The sequence below is a fragment of the Pipistrellus kuhlii genome, unplaced genomic scaffold (genome assembly GCF_014108245.1).
Source record: "Pipistrellus kuhlii isolate mPipKuh1 unplaced genomic scaffold, mPipKuh1.p scaffold_m20_p_5, whole genome shotgun sequence".
Classification (NCBI taxonomy): domain Eukaryota; kingdom Metazoa; phylum Chordata; class Mammalia; order Chiroptera; family Vespertilionidae; genus Pipistrellus; species Pipistrellus kuhlii.
Genome location: NW_023425551.1, coordinates 31,518,271 through 31,545,050, shown reverse-complemented (window position 1 = coordinate 31,545,050; position 26,780 = coordinate 31,518,271). Strand labels below are relative to the sequence as shown.

The window sequence follows — 26,780 nt, the reverse complement described above, 5'->3', positions numbered from 1 at the left end:
AGCAGTATAGTATTCCATTATGTAGATGTATCACAGTTTCAGAGAGGAAGGGCAAAGGAGAGAGAGAGATAGAAAAGTCGATGATGAGAGAGAATCGTTGATTGGCTGCCTCTTGCACACTTCCTGCTGGATATCGAGCCCACGACTTGGGCATGTACTCTTGACTAGAATTGAACCCGGGACCCTTCAGTATGCAGGCTGATGCTCATCCACTGAACCAACCAGCTAAGGCCTTATGATTTTCTTAATAACACTAGAAGCCCGGAGAATGAAATTGTGCTCTGGGGAAGGGTGGCCCTCAGCCCAGCCTGCACCCTCTCCAATCTGGGAACCCTCGGGGGATGTTCGACTGCCAGTTTAGGCCTGATCCCTATGGGCAGTTGGATATCCCTCTTACAGTCCAGGACTGTTGGCTCCCAACTGCTCACCTGCCTGCCTTCTTGATTGCCTCTAACTGCTTCTGCCTGCCAGCTTGATCACCCCCTAACCACTCCCCTGCCAGCCTACTTGATGCCTAACTGCCCCCCTGCCAGCCTGGACATCCCCCAAGAGGTCCTAGATTGGAGAGGGTGTAGGCTGGGCTGAGTCCTTGAATAGCTGTACACACCTCCAGTGCACAGATTTCATGCACCGGGTCTCTAGTAAAAATATATTTTGGGGAAAAAAACTACCAATGAAATAAGATTACACATAAACATACAACTTCCCTCCCCTGCAGGCTTGATCACCCCCAACTGCCCTCCCTTACAGGCCTGGTCCTTTCCAACTTCCCTCCCCTGCTGGCCTGATCACCCACAAGTGCCCTCCCTCGCAGACCTGGTCCCTCTCAACTGCCCTCCCCTGCTGCCCATCTTTGACCACATGAAGGCAGCCATTTTGTGTGTTGAAGTGATGGTCAATTTGCATATTACTCTTTTGTTAGATAGGATAGAGGCCTGGTGCCTGGGTAGGGGCCAGCTTGTTTGCCCTGAAGGATATCTTGGATCAGGGTGGTGGTTTTTCTGGGGCATGGGGCAGCCTGGGTGAGGGGCTTGTGGTGGTTTGCAGGCTGGCTATGCCCCCCAGCGACCCAAGTGGAGGCCCTCGTATCTGAGATTTATTTATCTTCTATAATTGAAACTTGTAGCCTTGAGCAGAGGCCAGGGCAGGCCAGGGTAGGCGGAAAGCTTGGCTTCCTCCATCGCCAGGGAAACCCAAGCCTCCTACTCACTCCGTGACTGTAGCCATTTTTGTTGGGATTTATTTATCTTCTACAGTTGAAACTTTGTAGCCTTGAGTGGAGTCCAGGGCCGGCCAGGGTGTGCTGGAAGCTTGGCTTCCTCCATTGCTGGCGAAACCCAAGCCTCCTGCTCGCTTCATGGCCACAGCCATCTTGGTTGGGTTAATTTGCATACTTGCTCCTGATTGGCTAGGGCATGGCTTATGGATGTAGTGGAGGTATGGTCAATTTGCACATTACTGTTTTATTAGATAGGATTTTCTCTAGCTTATTTTATAATAAAAGTAAAGCATGTGACATATAACTTACAAAATAAGTGTCCATGTTTATGTTAAGGCTTCCAGACAACAGTTGGTTATTAGTAATTAAGTTTCTGGGGAGTCAAAAGTTATATGTGGATTTTGGACTGTGTGTGGGATCAGTACCCCTAACACCTTTGTTGTTCAAGGTTCAACTGTATAAATCAAACTGCTGTATCTACTTCAACCTTCCAGCCAAGACTTCTGGCTCTTCATTCCTAGGGTGATGAACTGTCCCCATTTGCCCAGAACTGTTCTGATACCAACACTGAAAGTCCTGCATCCAGGAAAACCCCTCAGTCACAGGGGGATGTTGATCACCCTATTTTACTTACCTGAACCTGTAGCAGCTGCAGGGTGGGAGGAAGGGAAACACACTCACTGCCACTGTGTACAGTCTCCTCCCTGTAGTGCAGATGAGAAACAGCTTGCATAGCTGTACACCCCAGGATGCAATTTCAGGGAGGAAGATATTGCTACATCTCACGTGTGCCCAGATATTACTGTTCTGATTATCTATTGCTGCGTTACAAATGACCATAAAAGTTAGAGGCTTATGACAATGTTACTTTGTTATCTCTTCTGGTTTTTGTGGACCAGGGATTTCAGAAACCCTCAGCTGGCAATTCTGGCTCCTTCAGTACCCTAGTGGCTACAATTAGAACAGCTAGGGACTGGTCAGACACCTCTCTGTTCATGTCATCTCAGGCCTCTCCAGGTCAGCTATGGTAAGGGCTACTTTAAGCTCTTAAAGTGAGTGCCTCCACACAGTTTGATATTTACTGACAGTTCAGGGTTCAAGAGAAGTGTTCCAGCCACCATGTAAGAAGCTGCCTTGAATGTCATCTAGGATATTGCATAACATAACTTTCACTACAGTTACAGGATTCAAGGAAGGGAAACACAGATCCCACTTCTTGATAGCTGGAATATCAATGGCCCAATGTGCTGGGGTGGAGAGATTATTGCAGCCATCTTTGGAAAATACAATTTGCCACAATCACCTTGGCCCCAAAATGCAGTTTTTCATTAATACTAGTACGAGTAGTGAAGTTGTTAAAATACAATTTTTCCTCATGAATTTTCATAAAGCAATTTTCATTTTGAATGAAAATGAAAAGATCAGCCTGTAAATGTTTTGAAATCGCTTGCTCTCCATTTGGACTGAATAACTATATCTATCTATCTATCTATCTATCTATCATCTATCTAGCTATCTATCTTTCTATCTATATGATATATATCCCTTTCAAAATAAAGCCAACTGACCAAGATAAATGTAGCAAAAGTTCATATGCTTCTGTAGTAAGAGTTTTAGAGTGTGTGCGATGTGTCCGTACACATAAGCACCCTGGGGAGGAGAGCATGGAAAAGGAAGTCATTGGAGGAGAGAAGGACATCAGTGGCACAGGCTGATTCAGGTTGGAGGGAAGTGCTCACTGCAGGAAAGAGCTCTGAAGACTGATGGCTGGAGAGGGAACTAAGGTCAAGGGCAGAAGCATTTTGAAGTGAAGGGCAGATGGCATCACTTGAGTATGGTCATCTGGTTTAAAATGTGAATGCTAACATTCTGGCTCAACTTGCTTAGACTGTCTCTCTGTATTTCGACAGTAAGACCCATGAGTTATTATTTTTGATAGTCTCTAGCTTCTTACTATTGGATAATGGAAATCGGGATTAAAAAAAAAAATGAAGCAGTTACATGGGGAATTTGCCGACAGCATTGTTTTCACAAAATTTCAGAAAGGCATGCTGCAAATCTTAATTTTTTAAACTGATTTTTTTTTTGGCTTGATATACCAATATATTTAATATTCAAGTTTTGTGATTCTTACATGAGTTCTATTGTTGTCCTAAACTCATTATTTTGTTGAGAAAAAATAGGACCTGAGAAAGATTATAATTCTAAGCCACCACTTGGTTAAAAAGATGTCATCTGTGTTTGATTGTAGGAGTACTGCGATACAGTCCAGCTGGACTCTGGGATAGATTACCGGAAAAGGGAGCTTCCTGCTGCAGGAAAGCTCTACTACCTGTAAGTTTGTTCTTGTTTAGATGTTAATTTTGTAAGTTTGCTATCTAATAATTAACCAGGAAAGGATCAGAAAAATAAGCAGGTTAGTTATTAGAACGGGAATGGCTAGTTTTGAAGCCTGTGATTTTTAAAATACAAGGTGTTATAATATTAACTACTTTAAACTGTTTTTTTCTGCCATCCACATTTGCATGATTTATCATGTGTGATTGGATGAAACCCTAATTAGTTTTTGGGGGAGGAGTGATGACAGATGGTTTGGAAGTAATGAGTATCCTCTTATAAGACCCTCTAGTATTAAGAGAATATCTTTATTGTGCTAAAGTAATTAATTATTTGTGGACATCTTCTGCCAAATGTGTCATTTCCATTTCCTGAAAATTGCTGTTTTATTTTGTCAGACAACCTGTTTGTATTTATCATTATTGATTGACTCCCATACATAACTATGTAAAACATATATACACATATACACACAAGTATGATTGAATATGCATTTTGTTTTTTAAAAGCTAAAACTTTCCTTTATAGGACCAGTTTATAAATAATACATATCTTAAGCATGTGCAGTTAATGCTGGAAAACATAGTTTGTTTTTAAATGTTATTGTGAGAAAAGGAAAAAGCGCTTTGCAAATGCAGACTGTTGTTTCGTGTATGCTGTCAGTTTAAGCACACTGTGGGTTCCCAGTAAATAAATCTGTCTAAGGCAGCGATTTCAACCTTTTCCATCTCATGGCACATGTAAACTAATTACTAACATTCTGTGCCACATCACAAAATATGTTATTTTTTGCTGATATGACAAAAAAAAGATATAATTTTTTTTTTCCATTTACACCAGGCAACCATTATTATGTTGGCAGTTGTCATTTCTTTTTACTTGACGATCTAAGGGAAAAGCAGTCAGTGCCCCTGACTAAACAGTCAGGTATTACATGTTTTAAAAATTCTTGTGGCACACTCGCGTGGTTGGAAATCGCTGGTTAAGGGCTAATTGTGACTTGACTCAAAGGCGTGTTTCTGCTAATTTGAATTTTGATGACAATGTGCATATGAAAGGCTCAGAAAGTTCTCATCTCTGCCACCTTGTAAGCAGAAGCACTTTGCTGTTTTTGAAGCAGAAATTAGCTAGAAAAATCACATAATTAAAATTGCATACTTTACAGTGTACCACGGGAACTATTTCAGTTTATTATTCAGATTCTGATGATTATTTATAGGAGGTTCTTCATCTGCCCTTAAGTACTTTGTCTTTAAAGTACATTATAATTTTTAAAAACTCTTATAGCACTTTTTCTCCTTTAACTTAGATATCTCTCCCCCCACCCTCACCCCCCAATGCCAGCTTCTTTTATAATTATGTTTTCTGGGCTTTTTATTCTTCTGATATTCCTGATACTTAGCTACTTATTTTTTGCTACTCCAGGTGTAATTATTCTTCTTCATCCCTCCTCCTCTTCCTCTTCCTTCTCTTCCTCCTCCTCCTCCTCCTCTTCTTCCTCCTCCTCTTCCTCTTCCTCTTCTTCCTCCTCCCCCTCCTCCTCCTCTTCTTCCTCCTCTTCCTCCTCTTTCTCTTTTTCCTCCTCTTCCTCCTCTTGCTCCTCTTCCTCCTCTTTCTTGTCTTTATTTTTCAAATAAGGTAATTCTTATTCCCTTTTTTTCTCACAAAACGTATCCATCTGTGGAAGAATTAAAACATTTTTTCTAATGGGAAGTTCCCTAAATAAATATGGCATTCTAGGTCTAAATTGTGGTATTTGCTTCATAGTGCCAGAGAGTCTGGGTGGGATTTACAGGAGGCAGAAAGGCTGCTTTTGCTTGGAGCATAGCTATTGATATTTCCTCTCTGACCTACTTTGTGCTGCCCCTTCCTCTGTCTGATAAAAGTAACAGAATTCTAACACAGTGAAATGCAGATTGTGCTTAGGTTAAAACATGTCCTGGAGGAAAAATAATTTGACAACATCTGAGTCCAGGAAACTAGAATTTACAAAGGATTTCATGAAACTCTGGAACAGCTTTAAAAAAAAAATCATTTAATCCTCAAGGAAGGTAGATTTGGTCACAAACTTAACATTAAAAAAGTTTTCATCAGCCCTGGCCAGTGTGGCTCAGTTGGTTGGGCATCAGCTCATGTACCGAAGAGCTGCTGGTTTGATTCCCAGTCAGGGCTGATACCTGGGTTGGTGGCTCTGTCCCTGATATGGGGCCTCCAGGAGGCAACCGATTGATGTTTTTTTCTCTCTCTCACCAATATTTTTCTTTTCTTCTCTCGCTAAAAAATTAATAAAATGTTTTTAAAAAGGGGGCTTTCATCATAGTTTGGTAACTAAGATGAGAGAGCAAACCATTTTCAGAAGTCACCTCAGGGTGCTTAAAGTATGTATGATCTTTAAGTCTCTGTTTCAAACTATAGGTTCCCTCTCCAGCTCTCTTTTTTTCTTTTACTTTCCTCCTCCCCCACAAATTCAGCTTAAAATATTTTACTATCATTTAAATGTTTCTCCAAAAGAAAAAAAAGTGATAGCATAAAAATTCAGGTATCAGAAAAACTCAAAGGCTATTTTTCACTCTGTTCAAGTTTTGTTTCCAGGCATGAAGTGTGTCATACAGTTGTTGCCATTGCTGTTTTGCAAATGTCCGATTTGTGCCATGACTGACAACTACTTTTCGCTGGGTCTGAACAGTTTTTCAGTAGACCACTTTTGTTTTCATGGCAATCAATAACAAACACTTCAATATCATCAGCTCCAATCTAAAGTTCCTGTTGCATTGTATTAAAAAAAAATTCTTTATTTTTCACTGTCATTCCCATAAAAGTAAGTAGTCTCATTTTTGCCATATTCTGCTCATGTACTAGTCCAAGTGCATCTCTGAAGTCTTTATTATTCTGATAAAACTTGATATATGATGTCAAGTTAGCATTCACAAAAATGGTTAAAAGATCATGAATAAGTTCCCTTCTAAAACTTGACTGGCTTACAAGTAAGAAGATGGTCAAAAGGAAATGCATTTGGATCTTTCAATGCTCGTACAATACACCTGTGGGCATCAATGCAAGCCCGAGAAGCATTGTCCTCCGTGTAACTTCCTAGCAGTTCTACCATGACTTTTGAAGTAGCATCACTTTTCTTACAATCCACAAGTGCCTCATAAAGTAGCGGCAAGGTTCCAGAAGAGAAATCCATTTTCTAACCTGATCCAGCTCAGTTGAAATATATTGGATGGCCCCACAAGATGGTGCCACTTTAATGAGGCTGCAATATACTGTATATCTTACAGGAATATTCTTATCTATCCCATGGAAAAGGTTGCTTAGCAACTGCAATCTCAGAGATGGGCTTGGTTGACCTGTTTGGATTTATGCAAACTATATTTCTCACATAGCTACTGAACCCAATCCGCCAAACAACCAGCAAGAAAATGACTTTGTGCTCATCTCATGGTTACAGTAGAATGTAAAAACTGGACAATCATGAGATACTTTATGTAAAAGTTTGGATATATGCACTCAAGCTTGCTGTGGTTTGTAACTTGCTAATTTAAATTCTCTGGGTTTGTTTTATGAGATTGAGAACTTCTTGGGACAGGCTATAAACATCTGGTATGCAGGGATTTCTAAATGTAATGTGATGTATGAAATGCCTGCCTGATGTGGTTCAGTGGTTGAACGTTGACCTATGAACTAGGAGGCCATGATTCTATTCCCAGTCAGGGTTCATGCCCAGGTTGTGGGCTCAATCCTCAGGGGTGGCATGCAGGAAGCAGGGACCAGGCCTGCAGGGCAGGGCAGTTGGGGGGGACCAGGACTGCAGGGGAAGGCAGTTGGGGGCACCAGGCCTGCAGGGGAAGGCAGTTGGGGGGGACCAGGTCTGCAGGGGAGGGCAGTTGGGGGCTACTAGGCTGGCAGGGAGGGCAGTTGGCGATCAGGCTGGCAGGGTAGTGGTTAGGGGATGATCAGGCTGGCAGGCAGGCAGGCAGGCAAGCGGTTGGGAGCAGCAATCCTGGATTGTGAGAGGGATGTCCAACTGCCCACAGGGATCAGGCCTAAACTGACAGTTGGACATCCCACAAGGGATCCCAGATTGAAGAGGGTGCAGGCTGGGCTGAGGGACACCCCTCCAGTGCACAGATTTCATGCACTGGGCCTCTTGTAAAAATATATTTTGAAAAATTACCAATTAAATAAGATTACACACAAACATACAATGCCTTGTATGAATTAGTTCTTGTGTAAATCAGACAATACTATAAATTAGAGAAATTGTTCCATGTCAACTTTTTAGATAATTAAAAAAAAATTAAAAGTACAGAATAAAATGTTTATATTTCCTTAAAATCTTTATCTTCTTGTTATTTCATTTTCAAATAGATCACATTTATAACTAACAGTCAATCTTCAACTAGTAGAAAAGCTGACCTAGCAAAAAGTCCTAGGTTGTTAGTTGCTTGCTGTAACTATTAGTTACTAAAACTCCCCGGCTTCTCTTTCCCAAGTGATGTGACTCTCTTCTCCTGGAGAGGAGTTAGAGCTTCTTACTCCCTAGCTTTTTAAAATCTTTTTAAAAATCTTCAGTCACTATAACCTTTCTGAACTTTTCTGAAAAAGAAATATTTTTGGATCTCTAATTTGCAATTCTACCTGTTACATCACTGATTTATTTGTGAGGAAATGCAATATATAAATGTGACAGAAATTTTATGTGGAGTTTGGGACTCAGATGAGGGGGTGGGGGGTAAAGGTCTGGAATTTGAGAGCAAAAGGTGCTAGATCCCACTTTTTGTATTAAATGCAGGTCAAGATTAATAGGACCAGGTAAGTTACACTCCAGGCGATTGAGAAGGGTGGGAAATTTAGAGACCGAAATGGATCTCTGAACAGTCAATTAAGCCTTTGAGTGATTGAGAAGAAGATAAATACTAGGACAGAATCCATCCTAACAACTGATTCCGTTATGTAAAACAAGACTACAGGATTTGAAATGCAACCAAGTCTGTTTTATATGAAGGCAAGTATAAACCAACTTAATCTTGGACCTGCCTCCAGCCCCAGATTATGTTTGGTGTGAGCACAAAGGGCTGTCCAGCATGAATGCACAAGGAATCAGCAGAGTGAGAAGGCTCCCTGCCAGGGAAACTTGGCACGAGAACCCCGAGAGGAAGGGGAAATTTCTCCCGAGTTGAATCAACTTTGGCTCTCTGGAATAGAGAACATGGAGAGAGAGGGACAGGGAAAGCCAACCCTATTCTACTTGTTGATACCTTAACAAGCTGTTGATTTTTAAAAGGGAACGAAGGAGCAAAGTGTGGGTAGCATTCTCTTCCCCTGAGTCAATCCTAATGAAGTGGGAGGTTCTTGAAGAAATTAATTTCCATTTAAATTCATGTGTGACCCTCTTCTGGAAGCCTCCACTTGTTTGGGCATTTTTGTTGAAAATTTCAAACGATCCAGCAATAATGAGGCCTTTTTTTTTTTTTTTTTTTTTTTTTTAGTCTTAGTTTTATGTTGAATGCTTGATCTTAGTTGTTGAAATTCTCTCAAAATTGGATTGGCTGTTTATTTTCTTCTCTGTATACTAATATGATATGGAAAAATAAATCATGATTCTCATACTTTTAAAGCAGCCAGGTTTTTAATCCAGGAAACTGTACTCACAGGATTTCTGGCAACAAAATAGTGGTTGATTCCAGAGATTTTTTGACTTAAAGATGCAGTGGTACTCCTCAACAGAAAATAGAAGCCTGCCCCATCCACTGCCGTTTCTGAGCGAAACCAAAGGTGACCGAAGCAATGGAATTGGAGGACATTACCGAGCATTATAGATAAAGGGAAAGGAGCCTGTGCTCTGCTTGGGCCCCCAACTTTCCATCCCCCAACAAGAAGCACATGAAAGGAGTGACTTTAATTCTTCTTCAGAAATGATTTTAATTCTCATACTGTGCTCAACTTTTTTTTTTTTTTTTTAACATTTTTTCCTTTATTGATTAAGGTATTACATATGTGTCCTTATCTCCCCATTACCACCCCCCCCCCCCCCCCCTGCTCATGCCCTCACCCCCCTGGTGGGCTTATATGCATGCATACAAGTCTTTGGTTGATCTCTCCCTCTTACCCCCACCATCCCTACCTTCTCTCTGAGGTTTGACAGTCTGATTGATGCTTCGCTGTCTCTGGATTGTACTCAACTTTTGATGATCTGTTTTTCATCTTGTCTGCACAAAGGACTACTAAACAGTAGCATCTCACTGAGGAGCAGTTACCCAGAATTAAAGGAAGTCACTTAAATTCTTTATCACTAATTAGTTGTAGAAACTTATGTTTCTCTCCTCATGCAAGGAAAGGGGATACGATTCATAACATTTGAACTTAAATCCTGTGTTTTCTCCTGACCGTTTTAATGTTACCCAAGTCACTCTGCCTTAAGATCTGCCTCTTTGTGGTTAAAATGGAACTACAAAGGCTGAACAGAACATTTTCTTCCATGCTGTGTGACATGATATTCAGGTGGCCTCAAAAGAAAACTCTTAGCTCCCTTTTACAGCGAAAAAAGTCTTGTTTAATTTAGTCTTTAGGCTATAGCTTTTTCATGCAACTGCTATTGACTACCAGATTTTGTCCCTTCTTCTAATTTTATTAGTTGGGCTGGAATATTTTAAATTTATGTTTGTAATTTGAAAATAATTTGAATGACTTTGTATTTTTTATAATCTATATCCATGTGTATTTTTGGTACATTTGTTTCCTGAATATGCCTATTGCTGACCTTAGGTCTTGTTTCCCAAGCACTTGATTTTTTAAAAAAACTAGCTGACCTTGGTTCGTTTTTAGAGTTTCACAGCCATGATTATGTTTCTGAGTATAGATTTGTGTTTTTGTTGTTAATCCTCACCAGAGGATATTTTTCCCAGGGATTTTTTTTTAAGATAGAGTGAAAGGGAGGGGGACAGAGAGAGAGAGAGAGGAGAGAGAAGCATCAATGTGAGACACACTGATTGGTTGCCTCCTGCACTCACCCCTTCCAACCAACTGACCCATGGGAAGTTGGGGGATGGGAGGAGGAAGGAAGGGAAGACCAGGGATTAAACCTGCAGCCCAGGTATGTGCTCTTGACTGGGAGTCAAAGCCTAGACCCTTTGGTGCATTGGCTGATGCTCTAACCATGGAGCACATTGGGCAGTGCCTCAGTATAGATTTTTAGTGTAAGGCACATGTGTCAAACACAAGGCCCGCGGGCCAAATCCGTCCTGCCAGGCCTTGCAATGTGGCCCGCACCGCGCTGTCATCACTGCACTCCGCTGCGTTTCCATCACAATGACAGTTTATGACTGTTCAGTAAACCATCCGGCCCGCGATTTAGGCTGGATTTTAGATTTTGGCCCCTTCTCTGATTGAGTTCGACACCCCTAGTGTAAGGTAAGGTTGCTGTATTTTTCCTACTTAAAAAACTCAAGTGATCTTAGGTATTTTTTAAAATGAATTTTAAAATTTTATGTATATTATAATCATACTAGAGGCCCATTGCACGAAGATTCGTGCAATAGGCCTTCCTTCCCTGGCTGCTGGCACTGGCTTTCCTCTGGCACCCAAGACCCAGGCCTTCACTCCGGCCGCAGTGGAGAAGCCAAGCCTCTTCAGTCTTTAGTCGTCTCAGGTCTTCAGGCTTCAGTCTTCGCTTGGGCCAGAGCTTTCAGTCTTCACTCTATACCTATGTATGCAAATTAACCCACCATATTTGTTGGGTTAATTTGCATATGCACTCCTGATTGGTTGGTGGGTGTCACAGAGGTATGGTCAATTTGCATATTTCTCTTTTATTAATGTAGATGCTACTAAGAAAATCCTCTGGATCAATTAGTGCATTAATTGAATAATATATGTATTTTTTATGCCCTACCCATTTCCAAAACAATTTGAGGCCACTTACATTACAATAATTTATAATACATTTACCATAATCGCTAAAATGGAAGAGATGGAAAATACCAAGTGTTGGCAAGAATGTGGCACAAGTGGAACTCTTTGTCCATTGCAGGGGAGAGAGTAAACTGCTACAATCACTGTGGAAAATTGACAGTATCTACTAAGCTGAACATAGGTCTACCTTCTGAGTAGACTCGTGTTTTACTCCTAGTCATATACACAATGGGCATGTATACAAAAACTTACGAAAGGCATCCTAATAAAAGGGTAATATGCAAATTAACCATCACTACATCACAATGTCGGCGGTGCCCATAGCCACAAGATGGTGGCACCCAGTCCTTTCCACCCCACCTGAATCCCCCAGTTCCGAGGCGGCAGCCACTGAGAGTGGGAAGTGTGAGCGGCCTGGCAGAATGCTTGCTTCATTGCTACGGCAACAAGGCAAGCATTCGGTGCCCTGCCATGGATTGGCCTCTGGCCAGGCCAGGCGCTGAACATTTGCGTCATCACCCTGGGGACAAGACAAGTGTTCCACGCCCAGCCGCAGATGGGCCTCTGAGCAGCGGGCGCAGAGTGGCCAGGCGCCGCAGAGAGCTACTGGTGCATGGATACATGCATAGGGCTACTAGTTTGCTAGAATCTTCACAGTAGCACTATTCACAGAAACCTCAAACTGTAAGCTACACATAAGCTCTGTATAGTTTGGTTTAGTTTAAGCTTAATTTAAAGAGAAAATAATTGTCATATTCATTTTCTTTTTTCCTTATTTATGTATTTATTTATAACTGTTGTTTAAAGTATTACATATGTCTCCTTTCCCCCCCATTGAACTCTCCCCTTTCATTCCCACCCCTCCCCACCCAACACATGCCCTCACTCCCCTACTGTCTGTGTCCATGGGTTCTGCTTATATGCATGCATATAAGTCCTTTGGTTGATCTCTCACTCTCCCCTCTCCCCTGCCTTTCCTTTGAAGTTAGATGGTCTATTTGATGCTTTTATGTCTCTAGATCTAGTTTAGTTTATCAGTTTATGTTGTTCATTATATTCCACAAATGAGTGAGATCATGTGATATTTATCTTTCTCCGACTGGTTTATTTTGCTTATCATAATGCTCTCCAGGTCTATCTATGCTGTTGCAAATGGTAAGAGTTCCTTCTCTTTTACAGCAGCATAGTATTCCATTGTGTAGAGGTACTACAGTTTTGTAATCCACTCATCTGCTAAAGGGCACTTGGGCTGTTTCCAAATTTTAGCTATTGTAAATTGTGCTGCTATGAACATGGTGGTGCATATATCCTTTCTGATTGGTGTTTCTGGTTTCTTAGGATATATTCCTAGAAGTGGGATCACTGGGTTAAATGACAGTTCCATTTTTAATTTTTTGAGGAAACTCCACATTGTTTTCCAGTCTGCATTCCCACCAGCAGTAACGGTTCCTTTTTCTCCACATCCTTGCCAGCACTTGTTTGCTGATTTGTTGATGGTAGCCATTCTGACAGGTACCTCATTGTCATTTTGATTTGCATCTCTTGGATGATTAGTGACTTTGAGCATGTTTTCATAGGTCTCTTGGCCTTCTGTCTTCTTTTAAAAAGTGTCTATTTAGATCCTTTGCCCATTTTTTGATTGGATTGTTCACCTTCCTTCTGTTAAAGTATATGAGTTCCCTATAAATTTTGGAGATTAGGCCCTCATTGGATATAACATTGGCAAATATGTTCTCCCATGCAGTGGGCTTTCTTGTTATTTTGTTGATGGTTTCTTTTGCTCTGCAGAAGGTTTTTATTTTGATGTAGTAGACAAAAGACTTGGTCTTTTTTTTTTTTTTATTCCATATGGATTTTTGGAGTTTGTTCTAGGTCTGTGAAATATGCTGATGGTAATTTAATTGGAATTGCATTGAATCTATAGATTGCTTCGGGTAGTATGGACATTTTAATGATGTTGATTCTACCAATCCATGAGCATGGTATATATTTTCATTTGTTTATGTCTTCCACTATCTCTCTTTTCAACCATCCTATAATTTTCCAAGTACAGATAGATCTTTTTCCTCCTTAAGGAGGAAGTTTATTTTATTTTATTAAGGAGGAAGTTAAGTTTATTCCTAGATATCTTAATTTTTTTTGTTGCAGTGGTAAATTGAATTGCCTTTTTTTTTTTTTTTTTTTTTTTTTTTTTTTTTTTTTTTTTTTTTTTTTTTTTTTTTTTTTTTTTTTAAGTTTCTCTTTCTGTCGTTTACTGTTGATGTATAAAAAAGCCATAGATTTCTGGATGCTAATTTTATATCCTGCTAAATTGCCAAATTCATTTATTAAGTCTAGTAGTTTTTTTTATGGAGTCTTTAGAGTTTTCTATGTACAATATCATGTTATCTGTAAGTAATGACAGTTTTACTTTTTCTTCTTTTCCGATTTAGATGCCTTTTATTTCTTCTTCTTGTCTGATTGCTATGGCTAGTACTTCCACTAGTATGTCAAACAGGAGTGGTGAAAGTGGGCATCCCTGTCTTGTTCCTGTTCATAAGAGAATGGTTTCAGTTTTTGCCCACTGAGTATGATGTTGGCTATAGGTTTGTCATACAAAGCTTTATTATGTTGAGGTATGATCCCTCTATTCCCACTTGCTGAGAGTTTTTATCAAGAAATGGTGTTGGATTTTGTCAAATACTTTTTTTGCATCAATTGACATGATTATGTGATTTTTGTCTCTCAATTCGGTTATGTGATGGATCATGTTTATTGATTTGTGGATATTGTACCTGACTTGCATCCCTGGAATTGAGTTTAATTGCTTCCACACCTAGATAAGAGTAATTTGTATGTCAAAATCAAGCATATTGGTGGGTCATCCTGTCTAAGTTTGTATGTAGATAGAGTTAGAATAAAATTCCATTTTCACTTGAAGTTTTTTTTTTTAAACAGCATTTATTTCCTCTACCAGTTATTTTATTTTATTGACTGTTAATTTATCAACTCCTCTTGAAAAAAAGTGAGAGGAAAAAGGTCATAGTATTATCACATTTATATATGTAGGTTCCTTAAACCATATGGTGATTTCTAATTAGAATACAAAAGGTTTTTTGAAGAGGCTAACTTCATAGGACTGCAATGTTGGGTATCACAGAAGGGAAGAGTTTTCTTGAATTTCTGACAAGAATACTTTGTAAGAAGCTCTGTGGTTTATAATTGTTCTTATACTCTAAGTCTGATAAAGTTTTTGATATGTAGATCTCGTTGGTATTTCAAAGCTGGTAATTTAATTCTGGATGTTTGATCCTCTCAATCAGTGGCTTGACTTGATTTTTTTTTTTTTTAAAGCAGTTTCAATATTTAATTTCACATGTACCCTCTCAGTAGAGATTTCAAAGGATACTTTGCTGGATGCTTGACTGCCTTGTCTATTTGCTCTTGTTTTGCATGCAAGGGAGAGCCAGAAGCCTTTCTTTTCATTGTGTACACATAGTATTAATGGATTTACTCTGCCTGTATCGTCTCATTACTGGAAACAGCCAGAAGCACAGAAGTCTTTCAGTGTATGCAAATAAGGCAGAATCATCTACCTGAGAGTTAATATTCTCTGCTTTTAAGTGTATTCTAAATCTAATGTTTGTATTTAGAACATAACATCCTGTTCTCTTCTTTTATGGGCAAAAAGCTAAGCAGGCTCAGGCAGCTGTTTGATGTTGGCATCAAGTGTTATTAATTTCATATTCTATTATTCTTTTCACTGTAGCACAAGTGAAGCTGATGTGGAGGCTGTCATGGATAAGTTGTTTGATGAGCTGGCTCAGAAACAAAATGATTGTACGTAAGTTAATTTCTCTTGAAAGAGAATACATTTAGAACACAATGCCCAATCTCCACTGACCAATTAATAAGTTCCATTGCTGTATATGGGTTGATGCCACGCTCAAGTGGCAGTCATTGTATCAGCATTTTGTCTAATTTATGTGTTGAATCATGTGCTATTATTCATCAAGCTATGCATTTCCTATCTGTAAGAGATGAATTTTATAGTAATTATCCAGACAAGATTGAGTCTTTGTTCATGTTCCCATAGTAACTAGACCAAGGATTCTAAAAGTGCAAGGCAGAGAGCTGTGCCTGAATAAAGCCTGTGGAACCATTGCCGACTGCACATTTGAAGAGCTGTGTGAAAGAGTAAGTATCTAGACACGTCCAGACTCATTGGCCTTTTCACATGTTAAAATACTTCAGATTTTCCTCTCTGTCTGTTTCAGACTTTAAAATACTATCCACAGAGTCAGAATGGATTTAAAAGTCTCATTAAAGGAAATACTTATCTGTATATGACATGTGCTTTTTATAGATATTGGCACAAAATTTGCACTTGGACTCTAAAACAAAAATTAGAAATACAGAGAGAACTGTCAACTGTTGCTGGAAGCATAACTAAAATCAGTCTTAGGAATATTTTATAAAAGTGAAACATAAGAGAGTATTATTATTATGATGATGTTTTTATTGACTTCATAGAGGAAGGGTGAGGGAAAGATCAATAATGAGAGAGAATCATTGATTGGCTGCCTTCTGCACACCTCCTACTGAGGATTGAGCCCAAAACCCGGGCATGTGCCCTGACTGAGAATTGAACCGTGACCTCCTGGTTCATAATTTGACACTCAACCACCAGCCGGACATATTATTTTTAAATTGAGGTGAGGTTAGTATGTGTGGAAAGGAAGACAAATTAATATTACCATGATCCAAGGATGTATTACAAAAGATTTTCTATTCCTCATTCTGTTACCCATCTGTTATTGCCATAATATCTGGCCCATTTGTACCAGGGTCAAAGAAAGTGAGTATTTATAACCATTACATACCTTACCTAATAAAAGAGCAATATCAAATTAACCACCACTCCGCTACACACAAGCCATGCCCACCAGCCAATCAGAGCGAGTATGCAAATAAACCAAACCAAGATGGCTACGGCCACAGAGAGCAGGAGGGAGGATTGGATTTCCCAGGCAACGGAGGAAGCCAAGCTTCCCGCCTGCCCTTGCTGGCCTAAGCCTCCATTCAAGGGTACAAAGTTTCAATTATAGAAGGTAAACAAATCCAAACAGAAATGGTGGCAGCCACGGAGCTGGAAAGAGCGGGAGGCTTGGGTTTTCCCAGCAATGGAAGAAGCAAAGCTTTCCACACACCCTGGCCAGCCCAGGCCTCCGCTTAAGGCTACAAAGTTTAAATTATAGAAGATACACAAACCCCAAAAGAAATGGCTGCCGGCTGGCCAAGGAGTGAGCAGGAGGCTTGGCTCTGCTCCAGGCTACAAATGTTCAATTGTAGAAGGTAAATAAATTTCAGATGCCAGGGCCTCCGCTTAGGTCTCCAGGGGGCTTGGCTGGCCTGCAAACCACCACAGGCACCTCGGTCAAGCCGCCCCGTATCCCAAGGGAATCCCCACCCTGATCTGGGACACCCTTCAGGGCAAACCAGCTAGCCCCCACCTATGCACCAGGCCTCTATCCTATCTAATAAAAGAGTAATATGTAGATTGATCATTATTCCAACACATAATATGACTGTCCACATGTGGTCAAAGATCCTGCCCCCATGTGGCCACAAGATGGCCACCACAAGATGGCTAGCAGGGGAGGGCAGTTTGGAGGCACCAGGCCTGCAAGGGAGGGCAGTTGAAGGCGATCAACCCTGCAGGGGAGGGCAGTTAGGGGTGACCAGGCTGGTAGAGGAGGGAAGTTGGGGGCAAACAGGCTGGCAGCGGAGTGGTTAGGGGGTGATCAGGCTGGCAGGCAGAAGTGGTTAGGGACAATCAGGAAGGCAGGCAGGCAAGCAGTTGGGAGCCAGCAGTCCTGGATTGTGAGAGGGATGTCCCAGATTGGAAAGGGTGCAGGCTGGGCTGAGGGACCCTCCGCTTCCATGCACAAATTTTGTGCACTGGGCCTCTAGTATGTTACATAATAATATATTTAACAGAGCAAATGTATGTATACACACATTCATATAAATGAGAAAGACTTTTGATTGCAGATTCATTATAAAAATGAGTTCTGTCTTTTAAAAGCTCTAATTCTCAATGCTCAATGGATATTCAATATATTTATTTGCTGTAAATCTTGAGAAAAATAAATCTAAATCATACCTTCCTTTAAGAATAATACCTCAATTATCTTTTATAAATTATTATTCCAGCTGGTCTCTGATTTATCTTGACTTTTAGGTAACTAAAAAACAATTGTTTTTCAGTAGAGGAAGAAAAAGTCCATTTATACCTGCCATCTATTTCATGAGTACTTTTCTTAAAAGCTAGTGACTTAATTACTTCTAACTAGTGTACATTTGACATTTTTATTTATTTTTAAAAATGCATATTTTTATTGATTTCAGAGAGGGAGGGAGGGAGGGAGGGAGGGAGGGAGGGAGAGAGAGAGGAGAGAGAGAGAGAGAGAGAGAGAGAGAGAGAGAGAGAGAGAGAGAGAGAGAGAGAGAGAGAGAGAGAGAGAGAAAGGGAGAGAGAGAGAAACATCAATGATGAGAATCTCTGATGGCTGCCTCCTGCATGCCTGCACTGTGGATTGAGCTCACAATGTGGGCATGTGACCTGACCAGGAATCGAACCATGACCTCCTGGTTCATAGGCTGTTGCTCAACCACTGAACCATGCCAGTGGGGCTACATTTGCCATTTTCAAACCAGTGAGATAAACCCAATCTACAACTTTCATTGTAGAAATAAAGCACTTCAAAACCAATAAGGTTTTGAATCAAGTAGCATCATCTGACAGGGTGATAATGCCTGTCTCTGTTAGTAAATATGGACCCTTCACACTTCTACTGGGTCACTCTTTTCTGGGTCCTTGTAATCTGATATCTCCAAAGAAATTTTTATTTAGGCTTCCATTAAATTTTACCTACTTTGCCAGAGAAATAAACTTGAGAAAAATCTTGTGTCCCAAAGACAAAGCTGCTGCTCCTTCACAAAAGGGACCTAGTAAGGAGAGGGGAAGGACAGACCTGTTGTGTCCTAGGTAGTGAGGCCAGATTGTCTCTTGGAACAGATACTGAAGAGATAAAAATATCTATCTATCTATCTATCTATCTATCTATCTATCTATCTATCTATCATCTCTCTATCTATTTTTAAGTGTTTTTATTGATTTCAGAGAGAGGAAGGGAGAATGAGGGATAAAAACATCAGTGATGAGAAAAAATTATTGGCTGCCTCTTGAGCACACCCTACTGGGGATTGAGCCCATAACCGGGCATGTGCCCTGACCCAGAATCAAACTGGGACCTCCTGGTTCATGGATCGAAGCTCAACCACTGAGCCACAGGGCTGGGCATTATCTATATTTTTAAGGTGCTGATGACTTTAGGAGACTTAGTACCAAGAAAAGGCCGCTAGCCAGGACCAAAATCTTCAGTCTATGGTCTGGAGGTAGCAGAGAAGATTATTAATTGGGACTTTACCTTAAAAAGTGAAAATAACATTAAAATAAATAATTTTATCTTATTTGACAAAAATATGATTTATAATAGCACTATGAACTAAATTCCTAGAATAACAATGAACAGATGACTGTTTTTGGCATAACTTTCTTGACAAAGTTTATGATTTGGTTGTTCAGTTACATAGGAAATAATGTTTACAAAAATATTTCAGGATTTCATCAATTTTTTTTAAACCTTTTAATTTGTGAATATTTCAATTATTTTCTTTTAAAGTTTTATTGACTTTTTTTTCCCTTGATTAAGTTGATCAGTGACTTTGCATGGATAGGTTTGCTCTTTCTATGCATTGTAATTGTGATGATTACTACATCAGACAAGCATTGACTGACTGACAAAAGATACCCCTGTGAAGGGTGGGGTCAGGTACTGGTACTAAGCTGTGAGAGGTGTTTGAAGACGGGCTACTTTCTATGTGGTCAGTTCAATTGTGACTATTTTCTTGCTATGATAATCTTTTGTTTCTTTGCAACCTTATAACTGTGGCAATTCAGAGATTGAATACTTACATGAAGAGGACTCTTGAAATCATTCAGCTTCAGTTGTAACCTGAACTCTTAATTAGTTATAATGGTCTTATGAGCCATACTAAACAGTTGCCAAAAACCATTCAGTGAAAAAAAACAAATATCCAACCCAAAGTAAAGAAGTTGTCATCTGGTGTGTCTGGGACAGTGCCAGCTTGGATCACCTAGCTCTATGGAAGGCTCTTGAAGTCTCAGGTGCACCCAGCCACAACTCCTGACACCATCATGAAAAAAACCTTTGGTGAGAAATGGGTGGGCTGATAATCTGCAACAATTATTATTATTTTAAAATATATTTTTTATTGATTTCAGAAAGAAAGGGAGAGGGAGAGAGATATAAAAACATCAGTGATGAGAAAGAATCATTGATTGGCTGCCTCCTGCACACACACACACACACACACACACACACACACACACACACACGGGATTGATCTTGCAACTAGGGCATGTGCCCTTAACTGGGAATCAAACCCAGGACCTTGCAGTGTGTAGGCTGATGCTCTATCCACTGAACCAAACCAGCTAGGGCGTATAACAATTACATTTTCCCCATGGCCGCCTCCCAGGGAATAATTGTGTGTGTGTGTGTGTGTGTGTGTGTGTGTGTGTGTAGAGACTTAATTGTTTGTGTCTTGATGGTAAAAAAAAAAAAAAAAAAAAAAAAAAAAAAAAAAAAAAAAAAAAGTACTGACTCTAAACTCTGGATGTATACCATAAATAGACTAGAAAGGCGTGGGACAGCCGCTCTTCTCCCATCTCTCTCCCTCCCTGCTCCAGTATATTACTTCAGATCTGGAATCCTACAGGTTAACATGGATTCTATTGGTGGCTCAGGGATTCTCTTTCTTTGCAAACCTGCATTTTAACACTGCCATGCTCAGAGAAGCAGTCCCAATTCGGAGACCCTATAGCACCTGCCCAATAACAAGAGCGAACATTGCCATCTATCAGGCATCCTTCTAAGTATTTTTTATATGTTAATTCACTTTATATACTTAAAATAGGTAGGCAGGCACTATTGTCCCCATTTCATAGGTGGAGAAATTGAGGCACTGAGCTCTTAAGTTACTTTCCGAAGATCACACAGCTAGTAAGTGGAAGAACTAGGGCTCTGAACTTCTTGGTAGTCCAGGAATAAAATTCTGAGCTCTTAATTCCTACTGTATTTGAAAATGTTCTGGACAAGTTTCATCAAATTACATTAATATAATTCCAATTCTACCATGAAATACAATCACATACTCTGTGAATTCACACATTTGAATAAGCATTGAACCTCTTATGCAGCATGAAGCTGGGGGTGGAATAGAGCTTCTCCAGTCTGACACCCTCAGGTGAACTGAGAGCCTTAGCACAGAACTGCCCAACACATGTGCCTTGGCATACCCACTGGGAGTGGCACAGCTATGACCACTACGACCTCCTGAAGGCTATATGGGCCTATACCTCCAAGCTAGGGACCTCAAGCCTTAGGCAGCCTCATTTCTTTCTTCTTAATAAAAATATCCTTTTCTCCCCCTGCTATGATATGAAAAAGGTTGGGAGCCCTCTTTAGAGAACTGTGGGAGGGTAAAGGCAGGTATCTTTGGTGGTCTCTGTTCCTGTCACTCCCTCCCTATCAGAGCAGTGGTAAAAGGAAAATGAAGCAGGTTCATCTGTGAGGATATGACATGGACTTTCAGGAGTCTGTTCCTCACCTCGACTTAACCGGCGGAGACGTCAGAAATATGGTCTCTTAAGTCAGCAGTTCTCCAAAGATGGTTCTTAGGAGTCCTTGTGGTCAAAGCTCCCTATAATAATGCTAGGACACTATTTGCTTTTTCACTTGGTGATGTTGCAATCATAGTACAAACGCAGTGGTGGGTAAAATTGCTGGAGCCTTAGCTGAATCAAGGCAGTGGCACTCAACTATATTGTATTCTTCGTTGCCCATGTAATTATTAAAAAAATAAAATTCAGTCTCATTTAAGAATGTCATTGAAGAAGCAATAAAATTAACTTTTTAAAATAGCACCTCTTAAGAACATGACCTTTTAATGTTCTCTATGATGCAGGAAGGACACATGAAGCACTTATGTATACCAAGTACAGCTGTTATCCTGAGGAAAAACACCAAGTAATTTTTGAGTCACTAGCTGAACTAGCCACTTTTTTCATGGAATGCCATTTTTACCTGAAAAAAATGAGGGACAAACTACGTCTATTTGGGCTTGGCAGATAGTTACTCACAATGTTTGACAGACATTTTCTTAAAAATGAATGAAGACTGTCACTTTAAGAAAAATAACTAGGAGTAGTTGCTGCCAGCGATAACATTTGAGCAAACAAATGAAAATTAGAATTTTGGAAGACTTGTTGCCACCACCATGAACTTGACAGCTTCCCATTTTTATGCGTTTTTTTCCTGATGAGATTGATGGTGATATTAACAAATGTAAAATTTTGACATTGTGTAATTGAACATGTCAACATTTGGAAGATCTCACTGTACCAATATTTTCTAACAACCATTGCATACTTTTACAGAATCATGCATGACAAAAGATCCATTTAAAGTGCAAGAAGGGCTCATGGATTTTAATATAACAGAATTTTTAAAATACACTGGTATTATTTCAGATTGTACATTGCAATTAACATTTTAAAAACTCTTGTCAGGTTTTAAACAATTTTTAAATAGACTATTTTTAGAACAGTTTTAGTTTTACAGAAAATTTGAGAAAATAGAGAATTTCCATATTCTCCCAAATTCAGTTTCCTATTATTGACATTTAACATAATTATGGTACATTTGTTACAATTAATGAACCAATATTGATGTGTTATCATTAATTAGTCTTTTTTTAAATATATATTTTTATTGATTTCAGACAGGAGAGGAGAGAGAGAGAGAAAGAGAAAAACATCAATGATGAGAGAGAATCATTGATTGGCTACCTTTTGCACACCCCCTGCTGGGGATAGAGCTCTTGACTGGAATCAAACCTGGGACCCTTTGGTCTGCAGACCGACGCTCTATCCACTGAGCCAAATGAGGTAGGACATTAACTAGTCTTTATACCATTCACATTTCCTTAGTTTTTACCTAATGTCCTTTTTCTGCTCCAGGATACCACATTGCTTTTAGTTGTTATGTCTCCTTAGGTTCCTTTTGGCTGTGACAGTTTGTCAAATTCCCTTGTTTATGGTGAACTTGACAGTTTTGAAGAGCACTAGTCAGTTATTTTGTAGAATGTCCTTTAATTGGGATTTGTCTTATGTTTTTCTCATGATTATACTGAAATTATGGGCTTTGTGAGGCAGAACATAGAGGTCAAGTGCTCTTTTTTAAACTTCAGATCAAGGGCACATGCTATCAATATTACCACTGTTGATGTTTAACCTTGATCATGCTTGTCTGAGGTTGAGTTTGTCTTATTTGTCTACCATGAAGTTACTCTTTTCTCCTTCTTTCCAGAGTGTGCTCTTTGGAAGGAAGTTCTTATTGAGTTTTCATGTAGCATCAAAGAAGAATATCCACAATTATCTGATAAAGCTATTAAAATGCTTTTTCTTTCCCAACTGTGTACCTGTGTGAGGTCAGATTTTCTTATATATTCCAACCAAAACAACATACCACAATAAATTGAATGTAGAAGCGTTATATGAGAATCCTGCTCTCTTCTATTGAGCCAGATTTTCATGTGACTTGAAAAAAAAAAAAAAGTAGAACAATGCTATGCTATTCTTCTTACTAAATTATTTTCATTTTGTAAAATATAATTTTTTCATTAAAATGTTACTTATGTTAATTTGATGGATTGCATGTAATAGTTATATCATTCTTATTTTAAATAAATTAATAAATATATTTTTTAATTTTAGTTTTAATTTTTAATACAATAAATACAATATTAGATAACCCATATAAACAGAAAGCTCTTTGGGCTCCTCAATAAGAGTGTAAAGGAATCCTGAACCAAAAAGTTTGAGAATCACTTACTTTAGGGTTAACTTCTGTGAATCAAAATGAAAGGCTCCTATTCAGAGAAAGCAAGCAAAAACAGAATTCTAAAGGCTTAATGAGTAAACTGACTAAACCTAAAATTTCCTTCTTGAGAAATGTAATTTTTACACCTGCAGAAAATTGTTTTCTCAATTGATAACTGTGTTCACAAGTAACTGTTTTTGCAGGAGTAGTTTGTTATTTGTGTCATAAAAATAATGACAGGTGGCCAGGTGTGTTTGTAAAAAGTGTGAGCAGAAAAATGTATCATTGATGCATATGCATGGGTGTATACATTGTTCACTCTCAACTTGTTCATTAGCTTTCTCTTTTGGTTCTTAGTATTCAAAGAAAAGAAATACATCAGATGCATGATTTGGCCTTTATCTGTTTATTAATCTTGATTATATCATATTAGTTTATATATTTTTAAACTTAAACTGTAATGAACAGTATCTCTTGGGGAGTTAAGAGGTATTTCTCTTCCTTTCTCTATCTATTTTATGCTTTATTTCATTTCATGTGTTCCAAATGAAACCACTTGTTGGAAACTGCTTGTGGTTTATGCCTGTGCTTGGTACATTCTCAATAAATACTAAAGGATGAATTAGCTTTTATCTCTGCTATTTGGCCAAGAGTCAAGTCTGCTGGTGTTCGGGTGCCAGCAGTGGTGATTAGCATCAGGGAATAAGGGCATTAATCACCAGAGCTAAGGCAGGCAGCCAGCCTGGCTAACGCATAGGGGACAGGTAGAGCAGAAGTGAGGTTGAACAGAGTTTAGTAGAGAATGGATCAGATTCTTGCAGGGAGGAATGTGAATCCAGTGTCAAAAATGAGCCCTAAAGATAATGAGAAACATAAACTTATGTACAAAAATAGATCCAGAGACAGAGAAGCATTGAACAGACCGTCAAACCTCAGAGGGAAGGCAGGGAAAGTTGGGAGTGGGGCGGAGGGGGGAGGGTGGTGGTGGTAAAGAGATCAACCAAAGGACTTGTATACATGCATGTAAGCATTACCAATGGACACGGACACAGACACTGGGGGTGGGGTGGGTAGGGCATGTGCTGGGGGTGGGAGTTGCTGGGGAGGGGTCCATGGGGGAAAAGGAGACATATGTAATACTTTAAACAACAACAACAACAACAACAACAACAACAACAAAAGGAGGTGGGGGAATGAACCCTAAGTCTTTTTGTCCTCTGGCTTTTCCTGCCTATATTCCTACTCAGCCCCTCAGGTAAAAAGGCATAGTCTCAATCTTGAAAGGCACCTTAAATCCTAATCCTTTTACAAACTGTGGTCCTCCAATTGTTTCATAATGCCGTTTTGGAGGATGTCATTGAATGCGGGAGATAGAACATAGGATACATGCAGTTAGATGTAAAATTTCAACATACGGTCCTGGCCAGTGTGGCTCAGTTGGTTGGAGCACTGAAAGGTTTTGGGTTCCATTCCTAGTCAGGGTGTGTAGAGACAACCAATTGATATTTCTCTCTCACATCAATGTTTCTCTCTCCCTTTCCCTCTCCCCTTTCCCTCTCTCTAAAATCAATGGACATGTCCTTGAGTGAGGATTAAGGAAAAAAAATTAAATAAATAAATAAAATTTCAACATACATACCTTGACCTAGATTGTTTCTTAGAGGCCCTCAGTATTATAAGAAAGGTTTTTGGAATAAAATCTCATAATTGACCTATACAATAATTTGACTTAAAACTGTAAGATGTATAGTATCATAGTAATTTTTCACCTGAATTTATTTAATTATTCTGAAATGTTGTAAATAAAAGAAAAATAGAACTCTCTATAAGGTTGGAGGTTTGACTGAACGATCAGATTTTACTAATTGCTGATGATGATTTGTATCCTCCAAGAAAATAGCTTTGTGTTGGGTTAGAAGTTGTTGATGTGTTTTGTGTCCTATTATTTTAAAGGGAGAAGAAAGGACTTAGAGGAATGTTCATAAAAGAGGGGCTAGATTAGAAAATTGAAAACTATAGTTACTTAGAATAAATGTAGTGATTTCCATGAGGAAAAGGAAGAAGATGAATCAAAAGGGATGGAGAAAAACTGGGTTCAGAGAACACCTTCCTACGCTTCACATGGGAAATTCTCTGTTCTGGGACACATTGTGAGGCTGAGCGTCATGCTTAGCTTCTGTTCCCAAACTCAGGCAAGAGCGGCACCTTAGTTGCTGCAGGGGTGGCCTTCTCAGACTCAGCTGCGTAGGGCTTCTCAGAAGGAGAGAACTTGCTTTCACTTTCTGTGAATCTATATATATAAAAAGCCAGCGACCAGAACGCTGGAATGATTGGAACAACCAGAACGACCGGTCACTATGAGGCCCACTGCACTGGCCACCCGGCCTGACCAGGGGTGGGCTGGCCAGCCAACCTCCCATGTCCCCTCCCCTCCCCAGCCCAGCCCCAATCGGCCCCCATCGGGGCAGGCCAGCTGGACCCCACCTGTGCATGAATTTGTGCACCAAGCCACTAGTATATTTATATTGTGCTGCTAACTGCAATGGTTTAAAAGGTCTGTGGTCCCTGCCATGGGATTCCCAGAGAATCTTGAGAGAAAAACAAGTGTGCTAAGAACTGTGCATCTTCAGTATGTATCTGTCGTAGGAGGGAAGTTACTTTGTGGATCGGATCTAACAGTAGAAGGAGACTCTTCCTGTTCTTTTTAGGGTCGTTTCTCTAAGAAACTCCTATTCCCCTTAGGGTCAAATCTCTAAGAAAGTATGACAAATAATATTTAATATTTGTTTCAGTGTTTTGGGGGAATGTGTCATTTACCTGCTCGGACAATGATTAAAAAGTATGAATTAAATTTTTAACATTAAAGTGGTCATTAGCTTTTTAAAATTAGAATTTGTTTTTAATTTTAAAGTAAATTATCACACTTGGGTTTAATAAGAAATGTATCACAATTCTAAATAATAATTGGGAATAGTTCTCTAAACAGAAGACTTATGTGATGAAATGCTTGGTAAAGTGTTGAGAAAATCTAGGCCAACCAATTGATAGTGGCTATAAGACATTTTACAGCTACTTGTTTGCTGGCCCAATCTAAATTTACAGATTTTAGAAACTCAACAAACCCCTATTAGATACAAAGAAAATCACTCCTAGCACATCATAGTCAAAATGCTGAAAACCAAGCACAAAGAAAATGTCAAAGCAGCCAGGGTAACAATAATATGATTAATGAGGCTAACTTCTCATCAAAAGCAACGGAGACCTGAAAACAGTGCAACAACATCTTTAAAGTGCTGAGA

General features: G+C 39.5%; 1 protein-coding gene and 1 pseudogene across 1 annotated transcript in view; one reads left to right on the top strand and one right to left on the bottom strand.

Moving 5' to 3' along the window:
• AFG1L (AFG1 like ATPase) overlaps positions 1 to 26,780 on the top strand; it is a 127,214-nt gene that overhangs the window by 83,742 nt on the left and 16,692 nt on the right. Inside the window, exons 8-10 of the mRNA XM_036413862.2 lie at positions 3,471 to 3,553; positions 15,219 to 15,289; positions 15,546 to 15,646. Coding sequence (XP_036269755.1) covers positions 3,471 to 3,553; positions 15,219 to 15,289; positions 15,546 to 15,646 — 255 coding nt within the window. The remainder of the gene's footprint in view (positions 1 to 3,470; positions 3,554 to 15,218; positions 15,290 to 15,545; positions 15,647 to 26,780) is intronic.
• LOC118705426 lies at positions 6,023 to 10,591 on the bottom strand (annotated as a pseudogene).